General features: G+C 39.6%; 1 protein-coding gene across 1 annotated transcript in view; it reads left to right on the top strand.

The window, feature by feature from the left end:
- The first annotated feature begins 291 nt into the window (after nucleotides 1–291).
- The window catches only part of LOC139459884 (contactin-5-like), a 54,934-nt gene continuing 30,071 nt past the window's right edge, over nucleotides 292–25,154 (top strand). Inside the window, exons 1-16 of the mRNA XM_071241598.1 lie at nucleotides 292–438; nucleotides 2,473–2,555; nucleotides 3,671–3,937; nucleotides 6,217–6,531; nucleotides 7,938–8,219; nucleotides 9,188–9,487; nucleotides 10,479–10,632; nucleotides 11,899–12,017; nucleotides 15,015–15,128; nucleotides 16,620–16,772; nucleotides 19,362–19,477; nucleotides 20,269–20,422; nucleotides 21,212–21,418; nucleotides 22,594–22,662; nucleotides 23,870–23,999; nucleotides 24,379–24,548. Of these exons, the coding sequence (XP_071097699.1) occupies nucleotides 2,495–2,555; nucleotides 3,671–3,937; nucleotides 6,217–6,531; nucleotides 7,938–8,219; nucleotides 9,188–9,487; nucleotides 10,479–10,632; nucleotides 11,899–12,017; nucleotides 15,015–15,128; nucleotides 16,620–16,772; nucleotides 19,362–19,477; nucleotides 20,269–20,422; nucleotides 21,212–21,418; nucleotides 22,594–22,662; nucleotides 23,870–23,999; nucleotides 24,379–24,548 (2,611 nt within the window). The 5' untranslated portion in view covers nucleotides 292–438; nucleotides 2,473–2,494. The remainder of the gene's footprint in view (nucleotides 439–2,472; nucleotides 2,556–3,670; nucleotides 3,938–6,216; nucleotides 6,532–7,937; nucleotides 8,220–9,187; nucleotides 9,488–10,478; nucleotides 10,633–11,898; nucleotides 12,018–15,014; nucleotides 15,129–16,619; nucleotides 16,773–19,361; nucleotides 19,478–20,268; nucleotides 20,423–21,211; nucleotides 21,419–22,593; nucleotides 22,663–23,869; nucleotides 24,000–24,378; nucleotides 24,549–25,154) is intronic.

The raw sequence follows: 25,154 nt of genomic DNA, 5'->3' as shown, positions 1-25,154 counted from the left end.
ACCTTGAACCATATGAATAAAATAATATTTACGAAACTTTGTGTATGATTTCTCGTTGTGTCTAAGAGACGATATCATACTCGAGGACTTGGATGAGGTTACCATTGTTTGTGTTGGCCACGAATTATTCCTGCAGCTCGCCTGTAATTAATTATATTAGAATAACAATACATTACTAAACCGTTGATGCATTCGTTAGGGAAGGAGTATGAACGAAAACTGACACAAAACGTCACAAATTTTGCGTATTGTGACTATATCACGTGATACACAAGGAAGGCGGTACCAAAATACATCACACATGGTACCGAAACCGGACTATATAGATCATCTACAGAATAACTGTCGTCATAGAAACGACATATTCTGGTTGATGGACATTGTAAACAAGACGACAGTTTGAACATGTTGATGTGACTATCATGCATGTGCATACTGGTAGGTATCTGTCATTCGTAGATTCACCTGTGCATGTCTTCCTTATATTGATTGGATTGGTTGATTTAGGGGGAGGGTCTGTTTCATCGTGCACTCAAATGTGTGTACCATGTGTAAATGATTTTATTTGAATTAGGAACGAGCAAACTGCTTCAACCGGCATCTTTAGATTAAAGGAAACATAGCATGTTATCTGTTGGTAATATAATTAGAGTTTAATTACATGTCTGGTAATTTGACGACTCATGATTGAAGCTTGCATGGCATTTAAAAGGTGAATGACGTTTCATGACAGTATTTTCATTTTTCATTGTGCATTTGTATATAAGTAAAGGCCATGAATATGTTAAGGTGCTATTTTAAATTATAAAGTCGTGATTAAATATTAGTTTGGCTTATTTTCACTAAAAATACATTTTGTTTCTGCTGTAAGAAATCCTTTCCATTAATTATAAAATAATTATTTCAGTTAGAAAATATATTTTTACATTTTAATTGATTGTGTTCCCATATGTCTATTATTCAATCATGCAATTAAATATCCAATCATGTATCATGAAGAAAGTGAAGATCATTATGAGATTTCCAGAAATTGTCCTTTAGAAGAAAAAAAGAAATAATTTGTTGAAGACTATTTTTTCTCAGCAGTAGCAGAGTAATGATAACATAGACACACTGTTACGAATAGGAATCTTATATTTGCCTAACAGATACATTTAACATTATGTGGAATGCTTTTGTCAAATGACTACTATTTTCCTGTAATTCTCAAGTGTCTATTTCCTACTTAATAGGAAATATGTGAATTACGAGGAAATAGTATCAGAATTATGCATATTGTGTTAGAATTGTGAAGATCCTACTGTGCTTTGATTGTTCACTCATCTCCCCTTGTTGGCATAACACACCTAGTGATGCTGAATTATTGATGCATGATGGAACTCGGACTTGTGTAATTAATTTCCTGGGCAGATGTTCTTATGAATCATTAAGGAGAGGAGAAGTATCGGCTCCATGGCAGATGGCCAAATGAAGCCTGATTAATAGTCAATTGTAAGTTCCGCAATTCATTGATTGACATTTAGCTTGTAACACTGGCACAGATTGTTGACATTCTATCATCGTCTAGTGATTTTGCTAGGGACAAGTGGCTCTGGGACATTTTCATAATGTTCTCAACTTATGATAGGTCATTCCTCCATTTCATGAGCAAGCTTCTCATGACATTTTGGATGATTATTAGTAAATGTTGAAGTAAATGAAACAAAATGAGAGTTACTTTTTTATTTTATTTTGTCTTAGCATGCATGGTAAATGACGCTTGTGTCTTAATTTCTTACACTAAATACCTTGCTGGACATTACCGGGATTTGTCTGGCATGTACAGACCTGGCGACTGGCTAATATTAGGACCCAAAGTCTGCACCAGTTGTCAATTCATGATTCCCAAATGGGAATTAAGAAACATCCTACTTCATGTTATTCAAGTAATAAGGGGGCACGAGTGGCCCAGTTGTCTAAGGCGCCGCAATTCACTGTGCAAAAACCTATGATTGTGGGTTCAAATCCTGGTTTGCCCTGATTATGTTTCTAGGTTTGACAGCACCATACCCGTGCTCGTGGGTTTCACCAAAGTGGTAAATGTCTGAGACCTGCATCACTTCGGGCTTTCCTCCCACATTAAGTTGACTCGCCGTGATATAACTGGAATACCGTTAAAAGCGGCGTAAAACATAACTCACTCACTCGTTATTAAAGTCATAACTAAAATGGCCTGGATGAGGTGACTTACATTTCACTGATGACAGGACCAATTTAAATGAAGAGGATTTAATACATAATTTTACAAGATTGCATTGAAGCTGAGTCCCAAACTCTAAGAATATCTTATTAGATAATGATGACTATTAAAACAATCCCAATTTTGAACAAAATAACAAGTTATCCCAAATTATCCCAATTTGTCTGCCAAGGGCACTTGATTCTGAATACTTGATAATTACCTCCATGATTGTACTTTGTTGTTGGTTACAGACTGCCTGGTTGTAAAGCGAGGATGAATCTACGGTCAACATTATTGTGTCTGCTGCTGCTGCCAGCCGTTTCCTCTCAGATAGGTCAGTTACCATCAAGAGTCCCTTGTTGGGATTCCGGGTTAGAACAGGTAGCCAGCAAGCTATGCTGGTTTTTAGAAGCGACCAAATGGATTGGATAGTCAGACTTGGTGTCTTGGTTGATTGCGTGTCATTTCACCCGGACTGGGTGCATCGTTGCACACAATATCAATCACTTGATTGTCTGGTTCGATTGTTTACATACTGCTGTCATGTTGGTTGGTTTGTTTGTTGTTTAACGCTGCACTCAGCAATATTCCAGCTATATGACGGTGGTCTGTAAATAATCGAGTCTGGACCAGACAATCCAGTGATTAATATCATGAGCATCGATCCACGTAATTGGGATCAATGACATGCATCAACGAAGTCGGCAAGTCTGACCACCCAATCCTGTTAGACTTTGCCTTTTACGACAAGCACAGTCGCCTTTTACGGCAAGCATGGGTTGCTGAAGACCTATTCTACCCCGGATCTTCACGGGTCTGCTGTCATGTAGCTGGAATTTTGCTGAGTGTGGCATTAAACAACAACAACAAACAAGACCGTCAAGAGTTGATGTATGTGTTATATACTCACCGCCAAAAGAAACGCGAATACCATACATGTTGGTTAATATATGAAGACTTACTCATATTAAGGAGATATTAGATGTTGTTATGTTGTTGGAACAGATGCTCAGATTCGCTGTGCAGAGTTGCGTCCCTTGGGCATGCCAGAAATCCATGATTGTGGATTCGAATCCCGATTCTCCCAATTATGTTTCTAGGTTTGTCAGCCCCATACCCGTGCTCGTGGGTTTCACCTAAGTGGTAAATGTCTGAGACCTGCATCACTTCGGGCTTTCATCCCACATTAAGCTGACACGCCGTGATATAACTGGAATAATGTTAAAAGCGGTGTTAAACCAAACTCACTCACTCACTCTATGGTTCGCATTACTTTTGGCAGTGAGTATATTTTCTGGTTTACAGATTTTTGGCTAACCAATTAACTTAGATAGAACTACAAATAAAACTTTCTGTTGCTTTTATTTGTCACATCTGTCGATAAAAGTGGAAAACGTCCTCGGATTTGAATATTAATTTTGAACCAATGTTTATTTTCCTTTTTTCAAGAATGGTTGAGCCGTCCTCAGAGCAAGGCTGTGATAGCGGGACGTGATGTCCGCCTTGACTGTCGGGCCCAGGACTCAGTGGGGACAACTCTGGTCTATGAATGGAGGTTCAATGACAGCCAGATACAGACAAAATCTGCAGTATTTGGAAATAATTCTCTGCTGATTCCACAGTTTTCATCCTCTGATATTGGTCGTTACGATTGTGTCATCTCAAGCTCAAGAAATGTTTCATCTGTCTCAGAAACTGCAACAGTCATTTTGGCTTGTAAGTATTATATTTGCTGGGATTGATGTGAACTTGCTGTGACAAAACCAATCTCACTAGATCAGACCTTTTACTCTGATAAGACCCGCAAAGATCTGAGGACACATCCATTGAAAGTCGCAACTTTAAAGGCTTCTAAATTCTCGGGATGCTTATCATCCCAAAGCATGCATACCATCTGACTTCTGTATCGCGAAAACAAACTTAAGCATCCTTTTCCGATTTTACACGATGTTCGCAGCACCATCCGAGGTACAGATAAGCAGCGTATTTGGGTAAAATACCCCCATAAATGTTAAAAATCCAATTACTTTCAATTAACCTGTGTACAAAAACGCATGTATTAAATGAAAAAGTCAAATGTATAAAATCAACACGCGTAAATACCCAATGAAGCATTTTCAGCATGCGTACAAAGGAGCTAATTTCCGAAAACACAATTACGAGCTTATTTACTTTCCGAGTCCAGCCCATATATTTAGAACAGTTATATACATCTAAAACATTATTTCATTTTTTTTAAATCTTAAAATGTTTACAAATTGTGGGAAAAACTCAAAAGAGTGAATAGATGAGTGAAACAATGTTGGTCTCCCAATGAAAAATGTAATTACTCAATTAAAATCGAAACCCTAGAGTAAAATTTCAATTCCACAAAAACTTATCTGGAGTTCTGACCATTACGTTTTTGTGTAAATTTTAGAATCCCTGCCCATTTTAGCCGCCTTAGTATCTACACCCAAACAGGAGTTCTGCTGAAAGAGTAATTTTTTTAACTTTTCCTGATAATTTGTGTTGTGTGTGGGTTTTCTTTTGTGAAATTCAAATTTTCTAAATCGAAATGGTGATCATAGAAGATCTAATCAAATCGTTTTGGAAAGCTGGCATTGACAACTGATTTGGAACAAGAACCCATGCTTTCTTCACTTAGAGTGGGAGATCATGGTCACTATGGTTCACATGAGGTGGGTGTCTTCAGATCTTCACGCAGAGAGGTATCTTACGAGAGTAAACGACCTGACTACGACGAGATTATGACTTCCAGTTGGACACACTATGAAACTCTGGATGTATGTTTATTCAAACTGTACATTTACATATATATGCCAGTTACCCCAATGAAGATCCGGGTTAAAATTGGCCTTCACAAAGCTCAATTTGGCTATATTAAACAGTTTCACCTTTTGTTGAAATATGCACCAAGTGTAAAAAAAGTCATATTTGTGTCTGACTAACCCTTACTTGTCTCCGCCCAGTGGTTAAAGCGTTCGCTTGTCACGCCGAACACCCAGGTTCGATTCCCGACATGGGTACAATGTGTGAAGCCCATTTCTGGTGTCCCCCGTCGTGATAATACTTGAATATTGCTAAAAGCGGCATAAAACCATACTCACTCACTCACTTGTCTCCGCACAAAATTGATCATTTGACACTCAGTACCTCTAAGGTTTGTTTACCATACTACATCACTCGTCCCTAAATTATGTGTGATGTATCATACTTAATGTGGGTACTACAAGATTATGTGCACTTTCCTATTACCATATTTTCTTGAGTAAAGTACGCACCCATGTATTATGCGCACCCCCCTCTAGCGGATTCAATATTTTGGAAAAAAGAAATTTGAATATTATGCGCAGAAAAAATAATAACGGTGTGTTGTGCGATCATTCGATCACTTCACACACGATTTCGCCGTAATTAATTAAAACAATATTAAAAGGAATTTTGAATAAAATTAATGAAATAAGTTACAAACATAAGTCAAGATATACAAAGAACACTTTTTATAGCCAGACAGTGTAATGACATGAATAATTTGCATACTTCAGTATGGATTTGTTGACATGGTGTTACGTGCTCACGGTAATGTCTTTCCATGGGGGGAAAAAACATCAAAACTCATTATTCGTGTATAATGCGCACCCCCTTCTACATAGCTGTGTTTTTTGGGAAAAAAAGTGTGCACTATACTCCAGAAACTATGGTATGTTTCACAACAATGCGTCATTAATTTATGTAACACGGGCAGCCTGTGATTCAACTTTGATAAATTTATGTGACAAGGGTGCAACCTGGTTTTGTCTGGTGCAAGTTGGTTTTCATCTGAATATGCACATGGTGCAAATAGGTTTTTATGTCAACATGCACTTGGTGCAAGTTAAATCAAGTTGCTTAAATGGAGCCCTGACATTGTTACAAATACCATCCCTTGTCATGAAACTGGTTTGAATCATATCGGTGATGTAAGTTCCGAGAGGTTGTGTTTGTATTTGCAGATATCAACAAGTTCCAGCTCAGCCCCGTATCAGTTCGCGTAGAAGTCAACGCGTCTGTGACGTTTGAGTGCATCACAGGTTCCAGCGCCCCCTATCCTAAAGTGTACTGGGATCTGAATGGCCAGGAGTTCCGGGGCGGGGAGCAGGTAACAGCGTCCTACGGAGACTACGACGCCACGGGGCTGAGTGCACAGTACTCCATGAAGCTGGTTCTCACTATAAACAGGACCAATATTGGAATCCTCCGCTGTATGGCGCTAAACACGCTCTTGAAGCGGAACGTCAGTAGTGGAGACGCAGCAATATTCCTGTCAGGTATGCAAGGGTTTTGATCGGGCCAAAATGTAATATACTTATGTTTCAGCAGAGATATATCTACACCTCCTCAGAGGGCATATTAGGCCTCTTCAGCAAATGTCGCTAAAACTTCCTGAATTAGAATTAGCCATTTCCTAATTCATATACGTTGTAACTAATATGGCTTTGTAGAGGTAACTTCATAGTGTATTTCACTGATAAGAGGACCAATTCAGAGGAAGAGACCATAAAATAAATCTCAATACTGAACAAAATAGTGATTTTGTCCTAATTGGCAAATGACTCATCAGCTATGTAGTGGGTATATATTTTTAATTATTTAATATTTTTTAAGGTGATATTTAATACACACCTGATGTGAGTTGCAACACTTCTCGAATTCTGTCAAAATAGTTAGAGCCTCTCTATTTGATGAGATATGCAGAAACATCCACATTTTTTTTCCAATGAAAAATAGATGAAGAGTGTGAAACATTGAGTTGGTAGGTTACCTGAAACACAGGTTTGTTTAAACATTATAATGTAAGACCGCCTCCGTGGTCTAGTGGTAGAGCGTCCGCCCGGAGAGCGGAAGGTCCGGGGTTCGATCCCCGACCGCGTCATACCAAAAGATGTTAAAAGATGGTACTTTTTGTTACCCTGTCTAGCGCTCGGCATTAAGGGGCTAAAACAAGGACTGGTCGGCTCAGAGTCAGTATACTGTGTCTGAGTGGGGTAGTCATGTTAAACTGCTGCATGGTATGTCAGTGAGCTAGCACTATAAATCGGCATCAGTCCGGACTAGTACAAGCAGCCACACAAACACACACACGTACATGCACGTCACTATATAAGTGCAATAATCTTGGATGCGACGTTAAACCCCATTTCACCTCACCACCTTATCTTGTAAAACTAAGCTTCGGAGCCTGATCCTCCTTATTGGTCCTATTAGCGAGGGGCTGTCGGGTAGCCCAGTGGTTAAAGCGTTCGCTCGTCAAGCCGAAGACCCGGGTTCGATTCCCAACATGGGTACAATTTGTGGTGTCCCCCGCCGTGATATTGCTGGAATATTGCTAAAAGCGGCGTAAAACCATACTCACTCACTACTATTAGCGATGAAATACAAGTCATCTTGACCAAGCCATCACGTTAGTTAATACAAATAATAATCATAACATTTATTGGGATTATTTTATTCCCTTTTGGGAATATTTGCTTACATTCGCTGTTGGCTTGGGGTCAGATATCAGTTCCTAAGCAACTGCAGATAAATCCAAAAGTCACAAACTGATCTTATTGCTAAGATGATTGCAACTCCAATGCTTTAACGTAGACATGTGACAGTCGTAGCGCTAAGATCGCTTGGTGAATTGGAAGCAGCCCGGAATATGTATAAGCAGTGGCTGTAACGTTTGTTTCAGATGTCGCCACGACGCCAGTGTTGTTGGTGCCTCCTGCTGCTCAAGTCGTCGTCCCCGTCAATACATCTCTGGTGCTAGACTGCCTCACACAGGGCAAAGATGTACTCACTTTGTGGTTTAAGAACGATGCCGGTACCAACGGGAGTTCAACAAGTTACATATTTTACAATGGAAGTCTGATATTCACAAAGGTGCTACTGGAGGATGCTGGGATATATTACTGTCAAGGCGTGAACTCTGTGGGAACTGTCACTTCACGTCGGTCTAATGTTACTGTCACAGGTAAATACTGTTTGTTTGTTTGTTTGTTTGTTTGTTTGTTTGTTTAACACCACACTCAGCACTATTCCAGCTACAGACGACAGTCTGTAAATAATTCAGTCTAGACCAGACAATCCAGTAATTGACATCATGAGCATTGATCTTGGCAATTGAGATACGATGACATGCATCAACCAAGAACCAAGTCAGCGAGGCTGACCACCCAATTCTGTTAGTCACCTCTTTTGATTAGCATGGGTTGCTGAAGACCAATTCTAACCCGGAATCTTCACGGGATCTGATGCTTACTGATACTTACAGGGTGTGTGGAATCTTATCTTCATCTTTCACCCTGTCAACCAAAAGTGAGAGATGAACAACATTTTTTCTGATAAACAACATGTGTTTGGATTTACCAGTCATTTAGTAATGATTCCACACACCCTGTTTGTTTATCTCTCACTCTATTGACCACAACCCTGCAGGGATTCCAGGTTAAAATAGGTCCCCAGCATCCTGTGCAGGTGGTAAGAGGCAACTATTTGGATCGGGTGGTCAGACTCTGTTGACTTTGTTGATCGAGCGTCACTGTACCCTGATGGGAAGGATCATTACTCACAATATTAGGGGGCAGTGGGGTAGCCTAGTGGTTAAAGCGTTCGCTAGTCATGCCGAAGACCCAGGTTCATTCCCAGACATGGGTACAATGTGTGAAGCCCATTTCTGGTGTCCCCTGCAAGATGTTGCTGGAATATTGCTAAAAGTGACGTAAAACCATACTCACTCACTCACCCTCTTAGTCTCTGGTTTGCTTGATCCGGACTCTGTTGTATACTCACAGACAAAAGAAACGTGAATACTATAAATGTTTGTTAAAATATGAAGAATGACTCATATTCAAGAAATGTTAGATTGGGCTTCTGATGAATATCAGACAGAATTATTATACAAGTAACTGAATGTATTACTATTATTTACTGTCATTTCAGTCCTAAATGTCGACTTTCAAGTTGAGCCAAGTGATGCAACCATCTTTGCTGGCCAGTCCTTGACCTTGAACTGTGTTCCACCAATCAGTGTGCCTCCTGCTAGAGTCACATGGTACAGGAACTATCAGCCATTGGTTGTTGTCCCGGGGGAGCAGTCATTGTCCCCCAGTGCTGGAGTGTGGGATCTACAGTTACAGTCTGTGCAAGCCGATGATCAGGGAGACTACTTCTGTGTGGCAGAGAACCTTCTCGCTCTCCCCACCAGTCGCACGTCCAGGGTGGCCACAGTTACAGTACAAGGTGTGTTTTCTTTGGCTTTTGAACATTCCCCCTGTGACACATATTCCTATCATACTGAGGGCTGGCTAAAAAGATTGATAATGAGAATTATCGTTGATGGGAAGAAATGTTAATGAGTATTGATATGAAAATAGTGTTATCGATAATATCTTACATAAATTATTGTGATGAAAAATAAAGTTTAAATTTACCGAAAAAGACTTGATATTGTCAATCAAGTCAATTGCCGAAGATGGAAAGCACCATCTTAAATGTCCACAAAGTAATCCATGCTTAAATGGGTCACCTAGGCCAGTAGAAATGGTCGGAAACCCGCACATTTTACAGAACAACCAAATTTTATGTTTTTCTGTTTGCTTAAGTTATAGTTATGGTACACACAAAACCCAGACAAATTCAGACTTGAGGAAATCAGTGATGTGAAACATGTTGATTGCTTTCTGACTTTTTCGCATATTTGTTCAAAGTTACTTCTCCGATATATATTGATAATTTATCAGTTTTATCAACGATTATCGATTTATATGATCTATATTGATAGCCAGGCCTTAATCATAATTGATGTAACCAGTGTTTTAAGCCAACGTATTTTTTAATATTGGCTAGTATTGTGGACAACCTCCTGTAGCTAAAGTGATGACGTAAATCCTGCCGGGGTATCGTCCCGGAAGCTGAGGCACGATAGTCACCATGATACCTAGCAAGGTAGACTAGCTTTGGATACTGGTGGATCTGGGGGTCTGGACCCCCACTTTTGAAAAAGAGATGTATGTTGGTGGTAGTAAAATTATTGGAGAGAGGATTTTGATATTTTGGAACCCTCCCTTTTGAAAATGCTGGATTGGTCCTTGATGATATGGTTGGAATCGTAGCACAGGTGCTCATGATGTCAACCACTGGTTTGCCTGACCTCATAATGATGTTTTACATCCTGCTGGGATATACCTGCAATAAACAACATTCATTTACTCTTGGTTTACTTTCTCTGCAGGTGCACCGATTTTCACTGAACCTCCTCTGAACCAGAGAGTTGTCAAGGGGAGACTACTGCAGTTGATCTGCCGAGTGCAGGGTTCACCCACTCCTACAGTGTCCTGGTTGTTTGATGGGAGGAAACTGACTCCGTCCAGTCAGATTAGCTTCAGGTGAGTCTGTCGTTCAGTATTATACTCTGCCAGCGTGGAGCATTGCTCATATTTACAATCACTGGTTGGTCTGGACCAGACTCAAATTTTACAGGCCATCATTAGATCATCTTCCAGAGGAAGGGAGTTAACTGACTATAAAAGTCCAGTTTCCACCCTTGCCCATCTTGGCTTGAATTTTGGAGTTTGGGCCGGACAAATGAGTCTATGCATATTCCAATCAAAGTCATGTAACAAACAAGACATCAGGTTCATATACAACATGGATTTCGACGTGCAGATTTTGGTCGACTGCAGGATTTGGAAAGCATGTGTACCGTCAACTGGGCATAGACAGATATTTTCCAGATCTTTTCATGTTTTAATCAAGGTACTCAGGAGATGTGATGCACTTCTCAGGGTCAATTTTATTTCAAAATAGATCTTGATTATCGATCAGATCGTCTTGCCTGGGTGCCACAATTTTGTTTGAAGCAAATGCAAGTGATATGAGAGGTGGAGTCTAATTGGTCAATAGGAGGGAAATTGTAGGGACATAACAAAACTGGTGGTGCGACGATCGAACCTGGAAATTCCGGCCTAGTTTGGCAAGGGTGGAAACTGGACTTTTAGGGTCAGTTGACTCCCTTGCCTAAGGAAGATGTCATAAGATACCTGGAATATACTTTTCACTCACTCACACATTGTGTTTCAGGGGCTTGGTATGTACTGATCATGGGTTCAAATCTATTACTAGTCCTGATTATTATTTATATTAATGTATAGTTCCGAGGGGATTCTGGGTAAGAATATAGGTGCCCCGCAGCCTATGCTTGTCATAAGAGGTGACTTCATGCATTAGGTGTTCAGACTCGGTGACATGCTTGATTGTGTGTCGTCACATCCCTCCTGACGCGATTATTTATGGTCTGCCATCCCTTGACTGGAATGTTTCAACCAGTAAATAAAATCCTACTCGTGCTTGTTGGTTACACATCTATAATCAGTGTTATTCTGGCTTTCCGCACAGGTTTCAGTGGATATGTTGTGATATTACTGAAATAATATTCGGAAAATGGCATCAAACTCAACTTGCTCATTCTCTCTTTACTCATTCACTCATTCTCTCTCCCTCCCATTCACTGTCTCAGTTATTAACTTGTTCACTCTCTCACTCATTCTCTCTCTCATTCTCTCTCCCAATCATTAACTTGATCACTCTCCCAATCATTAACTCGTTCATTCATACACTCATTCACTCTCTCACCCTGTTCCTGGTGATTTCAGGGCCAGCAACCAGGAGCTGTGGATCAGCAATGTGGACAAGTCCCATGAAGGAACATACACCTGCATCACACACAACATGTACGGAAGCAAGACCGTGAATGTGTCAGTCCATGTCATAGGTATGGATATATATATATAGCTGACCTGTGAAGATCCGGGTTAGGATAGGTCTTCAGCAACCCATGCTTGCCATGACAGGAGAATATGCTTGTCATAAGAGGTGACTAACAGGATTGGGTGGTCAGGCTTTCTGACTTGGTTGATAGATGTCATTGTGTGGTTCAATGGTCATGATAACAATCACTGGAATGTCTGGTCCAGACGTGATTGTTTACAGACCGTCGTCATATAGCTGGAGTATTGCTGAGTGCAGCATTAAACAACCAACAAAAAGCGATATTCCAGAAATATCGTGCCAGAAATGTGCTTCACACATTGTACCCATGTGGGGAATCAAACCCGGACTTTAGTGTGATGGGCGAACACTTTAACCAATCTGCTGCCCCACCAACGCCTATACTTCACAGAGAACTATGTACTGTAATTCTGGAAAGTTTTGCGCCATGAAATTATTGCCTAGTGTCTAACACTAACCTTAACTGTATCTGGAAATGTTTTGTGACACCCCCTTGATGAGACTACCACATATCCAAGCTCCATGTGCACATGTTATTTGTCATGAGTAGGAAGCAGCATGATGAAGGGTAGCTCAGTGTCAGTCAGTGTTGTTTTAACTACCGTATTTGACGTAATAAGTGCCCAGGGCACTCTCAAAATTAGAAAAAGGGGGCTCTTATTAGAATATCATTTTGGTGAAAAAAAGAGTTGAAAGATAAATTTTGTGGTTTATGCTGACAGCCTGAAATGTTTATATACGACAGATATGTTATTCCAGAATGTAATTGCCCATTATTAAGGGTGCATATAACACAAGAGTGCGTTTTATACACGAATAAATAATTTTTGTGTACATGGATCAATTGGAAGGGGGGCTAATTGGGATTGTTCACTTGTCAATATATTAGCGAATATCGCCGTGGCACTTATTAGAGCGGGGCGCTTATTACGTCGAATACGGTATTTGATGCATGTGTTGTAGTTGACAAAGGAGGTTGGAGTAACGTGATTATCTAACAAAATAGTCTGGCGTATGTCTGTATTACTCAGTGTTATGTAAGCAACTTGACGAGGTGTGGCAGGTCAGTGAACTTTCCTAATCAGACTATTGCCTCTTAGTGACAGTGTGTAATTAAGGAAACAGGTTGTGAGGGATTATTGATTTAATTATGTAACTGGCTGGTGGACAATGAGTGCTAGTAAATAGAAGCAATATAGTCAAGTCCCGTTAATACGACGTGGCAGGTTGCATATGATTATGTCGAATTGATGAGTATGTCGGATAAGCAAAATTAAGTCGTATTAACGTTCGTGATCGAAAGTCGTTGTAATATCCAGAGACTCATCTTGCATCAAAACATGGGCTGTGTACTCGCGGGCAGATGACCACGGAGTACGCTGATCACTGTGTCTGATAAACGAGACTGATTATGAGCAATTTTGGTTATTCGTTGTTAATAAGGTGCTGAGTCACAGTGCGAGAATGTCGGATTAAAGGGTCTAATCAGCACTGTGTCAGATAAAGCTGATTGTCGGATAATGAGTGTCATATTATGAGGCTTGACTCTATGCCTACTAACGTTTATTTTTAATATACAAATGTAAATGCATTGTGAATGAGTGTGTGTCACTCACAGTTTTTGCAGTACTTTCCCCCTCGCAAAACTTTCCAGATGGACAGTATTTGGCTAATGGATGAGTGTACTATTTATAAGCTTGTAACACATTGACAATGACATGAAATGACATGAAATCAATCTCATTAAAATCAGATCTTAGTTCTCGCTACCGCTAAACAAAGATCTGAGGACATCCCATTAGGGGTCACGTCAGAATGACCTTTCATCCGACCAATCAGAGTGTCGCTTACCAGATCATGAAAGTGACAGTCGGAATGTGATTTCTAATCATGCAACCTCAAAAATTTAAAACGGGGTATTCCAAACGATAGTTACGAGCTTAACGACTCAATCTATAAAATCTAGACCATATATTAGCCATTCGAGAATGTTCTTTTGTTCAGGTTTCAAATTTTGTTAGCGAGAATTTGTCAAAATATGTTTCGAATCGTAGTCCCCAATTTGAAATTAGTGCTGTAAAGTACGAGAAAGCTGCCTTCTGATTGGCTATTGTCGACTTCTTGTCAGTAATTCCATTGATCGGTCAAAGTTAGCGAAGTCGGTCTGACATGACCAGTTATGTGTTGTCCTCAGATCTTTGTTAAGCGGCAGCGAGAACTAAGATCTGATTTTAATGAGATTGGACATGAAATGTACTTTACACAGCCATATACAGTACTCAGAAGTACAGCACTCTGTACAATCCTGAACAGTATCAGATTCTTTTCTTCTGTCAGAATACATCAAATATTTATTTCATTTTCTCAGGGTCTGTAAGTATACTAATCATGATAAAAGATAGTGTCATCTAATTAAGAATTGACTTCAATATGTTTTTTTGTGTTTATGGAGGCATAAACTTAAAAACCGATGTGCATGCTTCAATCTGCATAGTGGATTTACGTAAAGCGTCCATGACGGCTTTATCGTTTATACCTCCAGAAGTGCCCAAACATACTGAAGTCAATTCTTATAAATAAACACCCCAACAACAATAACTTGCATATTTAATCATTAACACACAACAATTGTGACAACAATACGAAATCTGTGCAATAATGCAACACGAGACCCGCCCATTCTATTATCAAGAAACAGTGTTTTCTGTTTATGGATCCATGATAAAAAAAAAATTGCTTGGTTAGCCAATCAAATGCCATGGAGTCACTTGCAATTCATTTTTATGAAAAAGGATTCCAACATTGAAAGGTTTTCAGCAATGAGATTAGACTGAAAACTACTGCTTCGGGTTGTGACAGGTCCACTTGATTGTTTTAATGGCAGACATAACAGGACCTTCTGTTGTTGTTGAACCTATTATTATTGAAGTAAAAATCCTCGCTTTGTATATTTTTTAAATTGCGAAAATCTTTTTTCCAGTCCCACCAGTGACCTTAAAAGATTTTGGCACCATTGTTGTGACATCTGGCGACACGGCCATATTGCCCTGCGACGTGTATGGCGATCCCAAACCAGATGCTCGTTGGTTCACAGGTTAGTACGACATGCATCTGTAAACTGGGCCTATGGGGTGAGGTGGGGTGAGGTGAGGTGAAATGGGGTCTAACATCATTATGCAAGATTATTGCACTTATATTGCGACTTGCAAACATGTGTGTGTGTGGCTGCTTGTACTAGTCTGGACTGATGCTGATTTATAGTGCTAGCCCACTGAGATACCATGCCGCAGTTTAACATGAATACCCATCTCAGACACAGTGTACTGACTCCGAGCCGACCAGTCCTTGTTTTAGCCCCTTAATGCCCTGCGCCAGGAAGGTTAACAACAAGTACCATCTTTTAACGTCTTTTGGTATGACGTGGTCGGGAATCGAACCCGGGAACTTCCGCTTCTGATGCCCTACCACTAGACCATGGAGGCGATTCGGTCCTATGGGGATTCCAGGGTAGAAATATATTCTCAGAATCTCATGGTGTCTGTGAAAGATGAGGATGAGTGACAGTGAGGTGATAGTGAATATTGGGAAAGCAGTGATTCACTGCTGTCTGTTGTGTTCAGTGTTCACAATTGGTGTGTGTCTTTTGCTGTCGCCCAGGGGCTAAAAATGAGCAAGATATGATCTGGGACCTTTTTGGTGCAGAAGATCTGGATTATTTAAGAAATGAGCAAAATTATGAATCTTTAACCCAAGCAAAGTTTCATGACAGAGACAGTACAAACATATGATTAATACATCATCTTGGTCACTGAGTTGCTCATTGTTAGAATTTCTCTTGACTTTGGAAAAAGCAGCTGTTTTTACTCATTTTTGACATATCTACGTAGTTGGTCATGTCAGAAGTCCAATAACCCATTGAGATCAGTGGTGATTACATGTTACAATAGTACCCAGGAACCTTTGCTGGTCGTAAGAGGCGACCGTGTGAATCGGGTGGTCTGACTCAGTGACTTGGTTGATTTTGTTGCTTTGAACAGTGTGGATTGTTGCTCACAATATCAATCACTGGATTGTCTGAACCAGACTCGATTTTTTTACGGTACTGCCATCATATAGATGTAATATTGCCGAGTGCAACATTAGTGAGTGAGTGAGTGATTATGGTTTTACAACGCTTTTAGCAATATTCCAGCAATATCACGGCGGGGGACACCAGAAATGGGCTTCACACGTTGTGCCCATGTCGGGAATCGAACCCGGGTCTTCGGCGTGACGAGCAAAAGCTTTAACCACTAGGCTACCCGACCGCCCCGAGTGCAACATTAAATTAACAAGCAAACAAAACAGAAATCCAGTGTTAAAAAATAACTCCCAGTTGGCAGCCATTGCTACATCTGATAACTTTCAAACCTGAAGCTCAAAATTTTCTGTGACTGTAAAATTTGATTTTGCCAATGAGCCAAAAAGGACCCTATCTCATCTTTGTTTATAAATGCAATTAAAAATGAAAAACAAATATAATAACTTCAAAGAGAAATATTTTAAATAGAAATCAGTTTTAATTTTCCTCTGATATTGGTTCCAGATGGCAAGCAGATTGAAGGAGATCGTCGCAGATCCATTGTGGACCTGTCGCTGCACATAGAGAATGTGACGTCCGCCGACCAGGGACACTATGCCTGTAGAGCGGAGAATGAAGCTGGTGAAACCTGGGCTAACGGAACACTCTCTGTCCAGGGTAGGCCGTTTTGTTAATAACAGTTATTTAATAGGGCTGTTACGATTCACTCACGTATTCGGTGAATCGAACTGTATCCATTCATGAATTGAATTCGTTATTCGTGGCCACTAGAATCGAATATTTATGAATATGCAGTCATGTGTATTAACATACCCTGTACCTAAAAATATCCATAAGAACATATTATATGCATAGATGTCTTCACAAGACAACACTCTCATAATATTTAATTTGACAGTATTGTGTTCACTGGTCATTGTCGCATTTGTGCAGATACTAGTTCCTGGATAAGTGCAGTATATAAATGTATAATATATTAATAATTAACAAACCATGTCAAATAATTTATGTTGTTATTTTGTTTCACTGATTACAACAAATAATACATCAACTGCTGACTTGTTATTTGTGAATTACTTGGTATTCATGAATTGCTATTCGTATTCGTTACCCTATATTCGTGATAAGAATTGTATTCGTCTCACAGTGTATTCGTTGCAGCCCTATTATTTAAGCAGTGTTAATAAATGCATGTGCAAAAGTGTATGTTACAGAAGCCTCTTGTGATGTTTTGTCTTGGGAACAATGCATTGATTATTTAATTGATGATATTTTACAATGGAGTTTATCCTTTTTTTTAATGTGTCGTGTGTTTTTACCAAATTTAAAGGTCAAGGTCAGGAGATGGAAAAAGCTCACTAAAACGTTTGTGGTTACACTTACTCATAAAGTAGGAATGCTTTATCAGCAAATGCATCTTTCCGAGGCAAGAATGTCCATTAGCCTTTTTATCAAAGTCGTGTTTCCACCCTTGCCACATCAAGCCCAATTCCCTCTGCTAAATATGATTGGACTCTCGCACATATAGACAGTCCAATCAGAGAACATTTCACAAAATCAACATCCACGACTGGTACACCTTCGTATGAAAGTGATTTAACAGATAAGAACAGCGATCTGATTGGATATTGCCTTTTCATTACAAGGGGCACAACTCATTATCTTCGCGATGTGGCGCGTACTTTTCAGTGACTCTGTCAGTGCATTGCAAGCAATTCGGGTAGCGAGGCAGGACTTGATCAACATTATTCCCGTCCTTTATAATGACTTAAGTAAAGATCTGTTAGATGTTGAATTTTCATGGATCCCTGCTCATGTTGGATTACTTGGAAATGAGAAAGCTGATAAATTGGCAATAGCTGCATTAGAATTCGATGAATCAGAACAGGATGAAACAATTTTACCTTTCTCGCAGTGTTAGGTACCGTCGGTATGGCCCATGCTAAAACAAAATGGCAGCAGAGATGGGCATCATCCTTAAAAGGACGTTAGCTCTTTGGCATCGATCCTTTTATCACTAAATTACACATATCTAGAAATAATCGGAGAGGGGAGGTTCTCTTAACCAGACTTTGTCTTGGGCATAGTGGTCTTGGTGCATATCTCAATGTTATTAATAAAAACATTTCTGCACATTGTACAGTGTGTTATCAGCTTGATAATGTAGCTCATTATTTATTGCATTGACAAAAGTATGTTAATCAGCGTAAGGCAATGGTGGAGTCTCTAACAGTTCTCATAATTGACATCTCATTGGCTGGACTTTTATGTTCTGGAAATATTGTTCACAATGACGTTCTGAATGTCATTTTCGCTTATATTAAAGTGTGTGGCAGTTTTGATACATTCTAAAATATCTAGGTACTTAGAAAACCTTTATTATGGGCAAGGTGTAAATGGGCCAAGTTGCCCGAACACCTATAATACCTTTTAATGATCAGTCAATCATCGATGTGGCGCCAGGGTCGAGCCAGGAAAAGTGGCCTTGATATGGCAAGGGTAGAAACTAGGATTTGATATTGGCTAGTGGACACGCTTGCCTCTGGAAGATGCAGCAAATGTACAATACGTATTCCCTTGGATGAGGCCTAAATTGTTTCAAAAAAGGTTATGGATGAAGCCAGCTAAAGGTCCAGGTTATTGTGAAGGTTACATCAGTGTCAGTTTTAACGATGCTGTTACTTCAACAGGCCATTTGCACATATCTCGGCAAGTATCACCCAGTGTCGTGTCATGTCATGTCACGTCTCAAAGTTCAAGGACATTAAAATTATCGAGAAAAAGGATTATCATTGATTTACATTTCATTTTAATTTTTTCCATCCTGAGAGTTGGTAGTTGTTGGACCTAAACCATACTGAATAAGGTCAAGGTTGCTGCAAGCTCAATGTCATTAAAATGTTGATATGTTTTGCATAGGGTTGTTATATGATTTGGATAAATAATGTATTGATAACAATTACAACGTTTTGTATCAGGTTCCCCCAATATGTTTAACTGAAGACCCGGGTTAGATTCCCAACATGGGTACAATGTGGGAAGCCTATTTCTAGTGTCTTCCACAGTGATATTTCTGAAATAAGTGCTAAAAGTGGCATAAAACCATGCTCACTCACTCACACATTTGGGTTTCTCGTTTCAGCATGAAATACTTATATTAGTCAGGATGTAGCATGTGTGATATTCAGATTATAGAATGACACTTTGACAAAGTGTCCATGCTGAAATAACTTCTTGCTGCACCAGTTCCTCCCAAGATAACACAGGGCCCAGTGGACACGGTGGTCGTGATTGGTCAGTCCGTGCTCCAAGCCTGCAACACAGAAGGGGTGCCCTCGCCCAAGATACAGTGGCTGTTCAATGTGAGTACCAATATGTCATCACCTTTAGATCATTGCAAAATAATGTTTATTTGATTTAAGACATAAACAACTCACGGTAATTGTTTATCGTACAATAGAACACCGCAGTCAGCACAAGTGACTCCCCTCCCAAAAATAACATTGTCCGATATATGACGTCATCAAGTTGCGAGCGCATGTTCGAATCTTAATAAATGACGTAATGATAGAACAATGTTTTATCATGAAATAAACCACACTGCGTTCTTCACTGTTCTTTGCGATGCATCGCGTAGCTATCTTATATTATGACATAAAGGGTAGAGTTATCAGTGAGTTAAACTGATCAAATAAATTTGCTATCATGATACGAAAAATATGTGAACAAAGTCACCTTGCTGTTTAAGTCATGAAAATATGTTGTAAACTGCAACTACTTCAAGAATAACATTATATGATCAGGGTGTCGTTGTACAAAGCGATCTTAGCGCTGAGGTGATCTTAACTTTCACACCTTAACAGGCTTATGACAGTCATAGCACTTAGGTTGTTTTGTACAACAACTCCGAGGAGATTATAACCATGTGTGTCCAAGTAAATATTATATAACGAATAATATTATTATTGTTAATAACGTATGATATTTACAATACAGAATTTGGCAAATAATATCTGTTTGTATCAAGAGCAGCCAGGGCAGGATTTTCTGAGTTTAATGGTTTTGAACGAGGCTGTGCACTGTTTGAAAGGTCTGTAGATATGTGTATAATGCCTTGATAAGTGCACTGATTATTATTATTATAACATTGCAGTCTACACAGTACCTGCCTGAAGGCGTGTCGCTGTTGGCGGACCGGATCACACTGAAGATCCCCCATGTGGACTGGCTCCACGTGGGCACCTACACCTGTGTGGCCACCAACATCGTCGGCCTGGCCAGAAAGTCTGGGACAATCAAGCTCAAAGGTAAGGACACCCTGATAACACAAAATTTGGTGGCAGTATTCTTCAAATTCCATAGCCATTATCTTCAAATTCTGCAACAGATTTTGCAGTTGCATTCTTTAATTCTGCCTGAAATTTTGTTAATGTACCTGCATTGGAAATTTTCCCATTCATGCTGTTATAGTTATAACTAATGTTATGGCTTTAAGAGGTGTGTTATATGTTATTGCATTGAATGCAATATTGAAATGAAATGTCTTCCTACCTCTGAACATGTGGGAATAAGAAGAATATTACACATTGTTACAATGTTCCTGACATGGGCTCATAGTTTTCGAATCGGGGCAGTAGGGTAGCCTGGTGGTTAAATCGTTCACTCGTCTCACTGAAGACCCGGGTTTAATTCCCCACATTGATACAATGTGTGAAGCCCATTTCTCGTGTCCCCCGCTAGGATATTGCTGGAATATTGCTAAAAGCGGCGTAAAATCTTATTCACCCACTCACTTGTTTGGAATCCTAGTTGTACTAGTTGTACTGCTCACATGCTAAGTTATTGATGAAGATGCGTCATGACAGCTTCCCAAGTTTGTATCCACTACATTCCTCCATCACCCGTAAAGAGTCTGGGTCTATAATGCCGTCATGGTAGAATGGAGATAAATCTACTGTGTTTTGAAATTTGATGTAGTCCCACTAAATATTCTATATACTATCCGAGGATTAAAATGTTGTTCATTACTCAAAATTGCTTGGCTGTCTGAATATTCTGAATTTTGAACCACCTCATGAAGTATGTGTCTGCTTCAGTACCTCCATCCATCAAGAACGTGACCGGCCAAAATGTAGTCGACAAAGGGGAGACAATCCTGCTGGACTGTGTCAATGAGGGAACGCCAACGCCACAGGTTGAATGGACACACAAAGGGGAGATAATTCAGGAAACTCTAGATGGGAGAGTTACTTTTCCTTCACTGCGAAAGCTTAGGATAATGTTCTCCACAGAACAAGATGCTGGTAAGTCTGAGGAAAAGATGCATGGAGGGAGAAACCAACAGTTTATGATGTTGTTGTAGTCTGAGAAGTCATTTTTGCCTCCTAACATCGTGTCATCGTTGTCAGTTTGTTTTTTAAGTTTAAGGCGGTCAGGTAGCCTAGTGGTTAAAGCGTTCTCTCGTCACGATGAAGACCCGTGTTTGATTCCCGACATGGGTACAATTTGTGAAGCCCATTTCTGGTGTCCCCTGCCGTTATATTGCTGGAATATTGCTAAAAGCGGTGTAAAACCATACTCACTCACTCATGATTCAAGTTGACAATGATTATAAATTCCTTGTGTTTTAGTGCCGATGGCATGGCCAAATTCATAATGTCACAGTTAAGATAAGTGTCTGGTGCTTGAAATGACAATTTAGAAATTATGTCTGTTGACATTACTCAGCCTGTTTTGTAAAAAATGTAATGAAATTTGGTATGCATGCGTGTTGTTGGTAGTGAGGCACGTTCCATTTTTCACAATATTTTACGTTTTAACCCATTTCTGACTTTACACTTTAAACATGCTTCTACATTCTCTTAAAATGCATTTCCTTACCCTGTAATCATCAAAACAAGACCAATTAAGCTGATTTTTACATGATTATTCCTATCCATGATGACACGCCAATTGTTCAAGATGTTCCAATCTGATGAGCCACTTCAGCAATATAGAAAAATCTATTTATGGCCATTACTCAGCCATTTTTGTTCCAAATGTAATGAAATTTTGTATTTGTTTTGTTTAGTTTCCATTTTTAGCTATATTTTAAAGTTTGTTTTCACCAAGCTCTTAAACAACTCAAAAGACATATGTGGCTGAGGGATCTGAACTTTTGCAGGTTTTTTCTCCCTATGCTCAGATCATATTTTGTTCAAATCATTAGATTGTAATGTTATTTTTTAATCCTCAGTATTTATGCAAAATGTTTTGGAAATTACTGCTGACAGCAACTACTTTTAAGTGCCTGTCTTGTTAACATTGAAATTGTTGACTACATACCCAGGTGAGCTACAGTAACAGTAGTGTGGCACTATTTCTAATGATCATGGCCCGCCAAGATATATGAAGCAGATTTATGTGTTCATAGTTATTTTCACTCACACTGCTCAGTGTTTTAATGTCACGCATGACAAGTGATGTGTCCTCACTTCAGGGCTGTATGGCTGCCGAGCAAGCAACGATGTGGGTGCAGCCACCAGGACAGTCCAGGTGTATGTTGTAGGTAAGACCTGAGACTTCTACACGTGTATGTGTTGTATACTCCCCAGGGAGCTGAATGAAAATCGCTTGAACAATGATACAAAGGGTAACTATTAAATATGAGTGGCCTTATGATATATATATATAAAATAGGCAAGACCTGAGACCGTCTTCACTTGTGAGTGTTGTATACTCCCCAGGGAGCTGAATGAAAATCGCTTGAACAATGATACAAAGGGTAACTATTAAATATGAGTGGCCTTATGATATATATATATCAATATAGGTAAGACCTGAGACCGTCTTCACTTGTGTACGTGTTGTATACTCCCCAGGGAGCTGAATGAAAATCGCTTGAACAATGATACAAAGGGGAACTATTAAATATGAGTGGCCTTATGATATATATATATCAATATAGGTAAGACCTGAGACCGTCTTCACTTGTGTGTGTTGCATATTCCCAGGGAGCTGAATGAAAATCGTTTGAACAATGATACAATTGGTAATAATAATGTTGCGCTTTGAAAATTGAGCGAAATATAAATGCCCTGACTCAACATGAGTTATCATTATCGATTCCAGGTCAGAATTGGTCTCGAGTATCACATGCTTGCCATAGATATGAATAACTGTTTACGTGGTTAAGCGCTGGTGTTATTATTTTCCGCTTTGTTGCATATCTTGCGAAATACTCACGTTAGTCTCTGCTGTATTATACGATTCCACATTCATGGAATGTTTTGCAAATTGTTCTCATGATGTAGAAATGTACCTATCTTGCCAAGATTATCTTCAGAACCCGTGCAGAATTTTTCTGCCACAGAATTGCTCAAATACAGAGCAGAAATTTACAAAGACCACTCACATTTTTCGAATTTAGTTCACGCTTGCGTTAAATTCAAGATATACAATACTTTATTCGTGATATCATTACAAGTTTCAAGCTAAAGACACTGCAGGGATTCTTGGTTATGATAGGTCCCCAGCTTACTGCTTGTCGTTAGAGGTGACTTAATGGATCAAGTGGCTGGGCTGATTGTGTGACATCATACCTGATGATCTGGGACGTGGTAACAATATGACATTGATGACTGGTTGACTGGTCCAAAGTCTATAGTTTACTGGCTGTCATCATAAAGGTGGAATTTACTGAGTGTGTTATTGAACAGCCAACAAACAAGTGCAAGACATGATGTAGCAGTAATGATCAACTTGTGTCAACTCAGAGCCCCCGAAGCCGCCGGTCCTGTCGAATGCGATTGCGCTGTCCATGTCATCTGTGGAGCTGCTGTGGATCCCCAACTCCCAGGAGCCTCACACCAACGTCACCGGCTACGCTGTCAACTACAAGAGAAGGTAGGGACAGCGCCGTCACTCACTAGGAAACTAGAGGGATCAGGTGCCAGGAGTTTGGAACGAGCCAGGACTAGTGAAATAGGGTTTCCCCTAGTCCCTGGACAAGTCTTTTAAAATATATGAAATTTCTGAAGCAATGCTATCCATCTTAAGGGTCTATGTAGGTGTTGTTGTACAAAACAACCTTAGCACTACGAATGTTGTTAAATTTAGATATGGGTGTTGTGATCACCTTATCGCTATGATCGCTTTGTACAACGGCACCATGCTTTGGATGTATGAAAGTTTATTTTTGATAGTCTTTGTTTGGGTATAGTTGAAATACAATAGCATTTAGTTTTGAGTGAAAACTCTGCTTGTATTCTCTGTCCTTTTGCAGACCAGAGATACAGTATGTGACGTTTCCCGGGCGATTGCCTGAGACCCTGCTGCACTACGAGGTGGAGAACCTCCGCCCTGGCACCGAGTACACCTTCACCATCTCTGCCCAGAACTCTGCTGGCCTGGGAGCGCCCAGCAATGCACGCACTGTCACCACACGAGAAGCAGGTAGGGGTCGCCTTAGTCACTGTTTGTGTATATGACATGATTGCATGGTCAGAGTTTTTCACCCAAAAATTCAGTTTGGTAGGGCAAAAAAGAAATTTTAAAGTAATTCCAGTTTCAAATATGTTTTTCATTTTCCTCAAAATGTAAAGTAAATTTTGAGATAATGTTCAACAGGTGTTAATTATGGTATTTTATTCATTATGGTTCTCTGTCCATCATGTTGTTACAGTTTTATTGTTCTGTTGTCACTGTTTAACCTACTCATGTTAATCTCTCTGTTATTCCTCCACCTACTATATATATCCTGCACCATGCTTATTATTCAGCCTTGCTTGACAATGGTATAAGGATCTTGAATGAAACATCGCCTTTACTGTAAATAAAGAAGTTGTTATCCATAAATTATCTAAATTATCTAAAATAAGCTGTTTTTTAACATTTTACTTAAAAGGTCTCACCCCACAAATGTCGTATCTGACAATTGGATGTCTGACAAATGGGGTTTGACCAATTAGAAAACCCACTGCTTTTTATTTTTGTTTTCTTCTTTTGGAGTTAGTCTCAGAATGAATTTGGTGCAAATGTGTGTTTTGTGGCCAATAGTGG

This window comes from Haliotis cracherodii, unplaced genomic scaffold (assembly GCF_022045235.1).
Source record: "Haliotis cracherodii isolate W230 unplaced genomic scaffold, xgHalCrac1.p SCAF_13, whole genome shotgun sequence".
Classification (NCBI taxonomy): Eukaryota; Metazoa; Mollusca; class Gastropoda; order Lepetellida; family Haliotidae; genus Haliotis; species Haliotis cracherodii.
The sequence above is the reverse complement of the archived record's forward strand: the minus strand, read 5'-3'. Positions and strand labels throughout refer to the sequence as shown.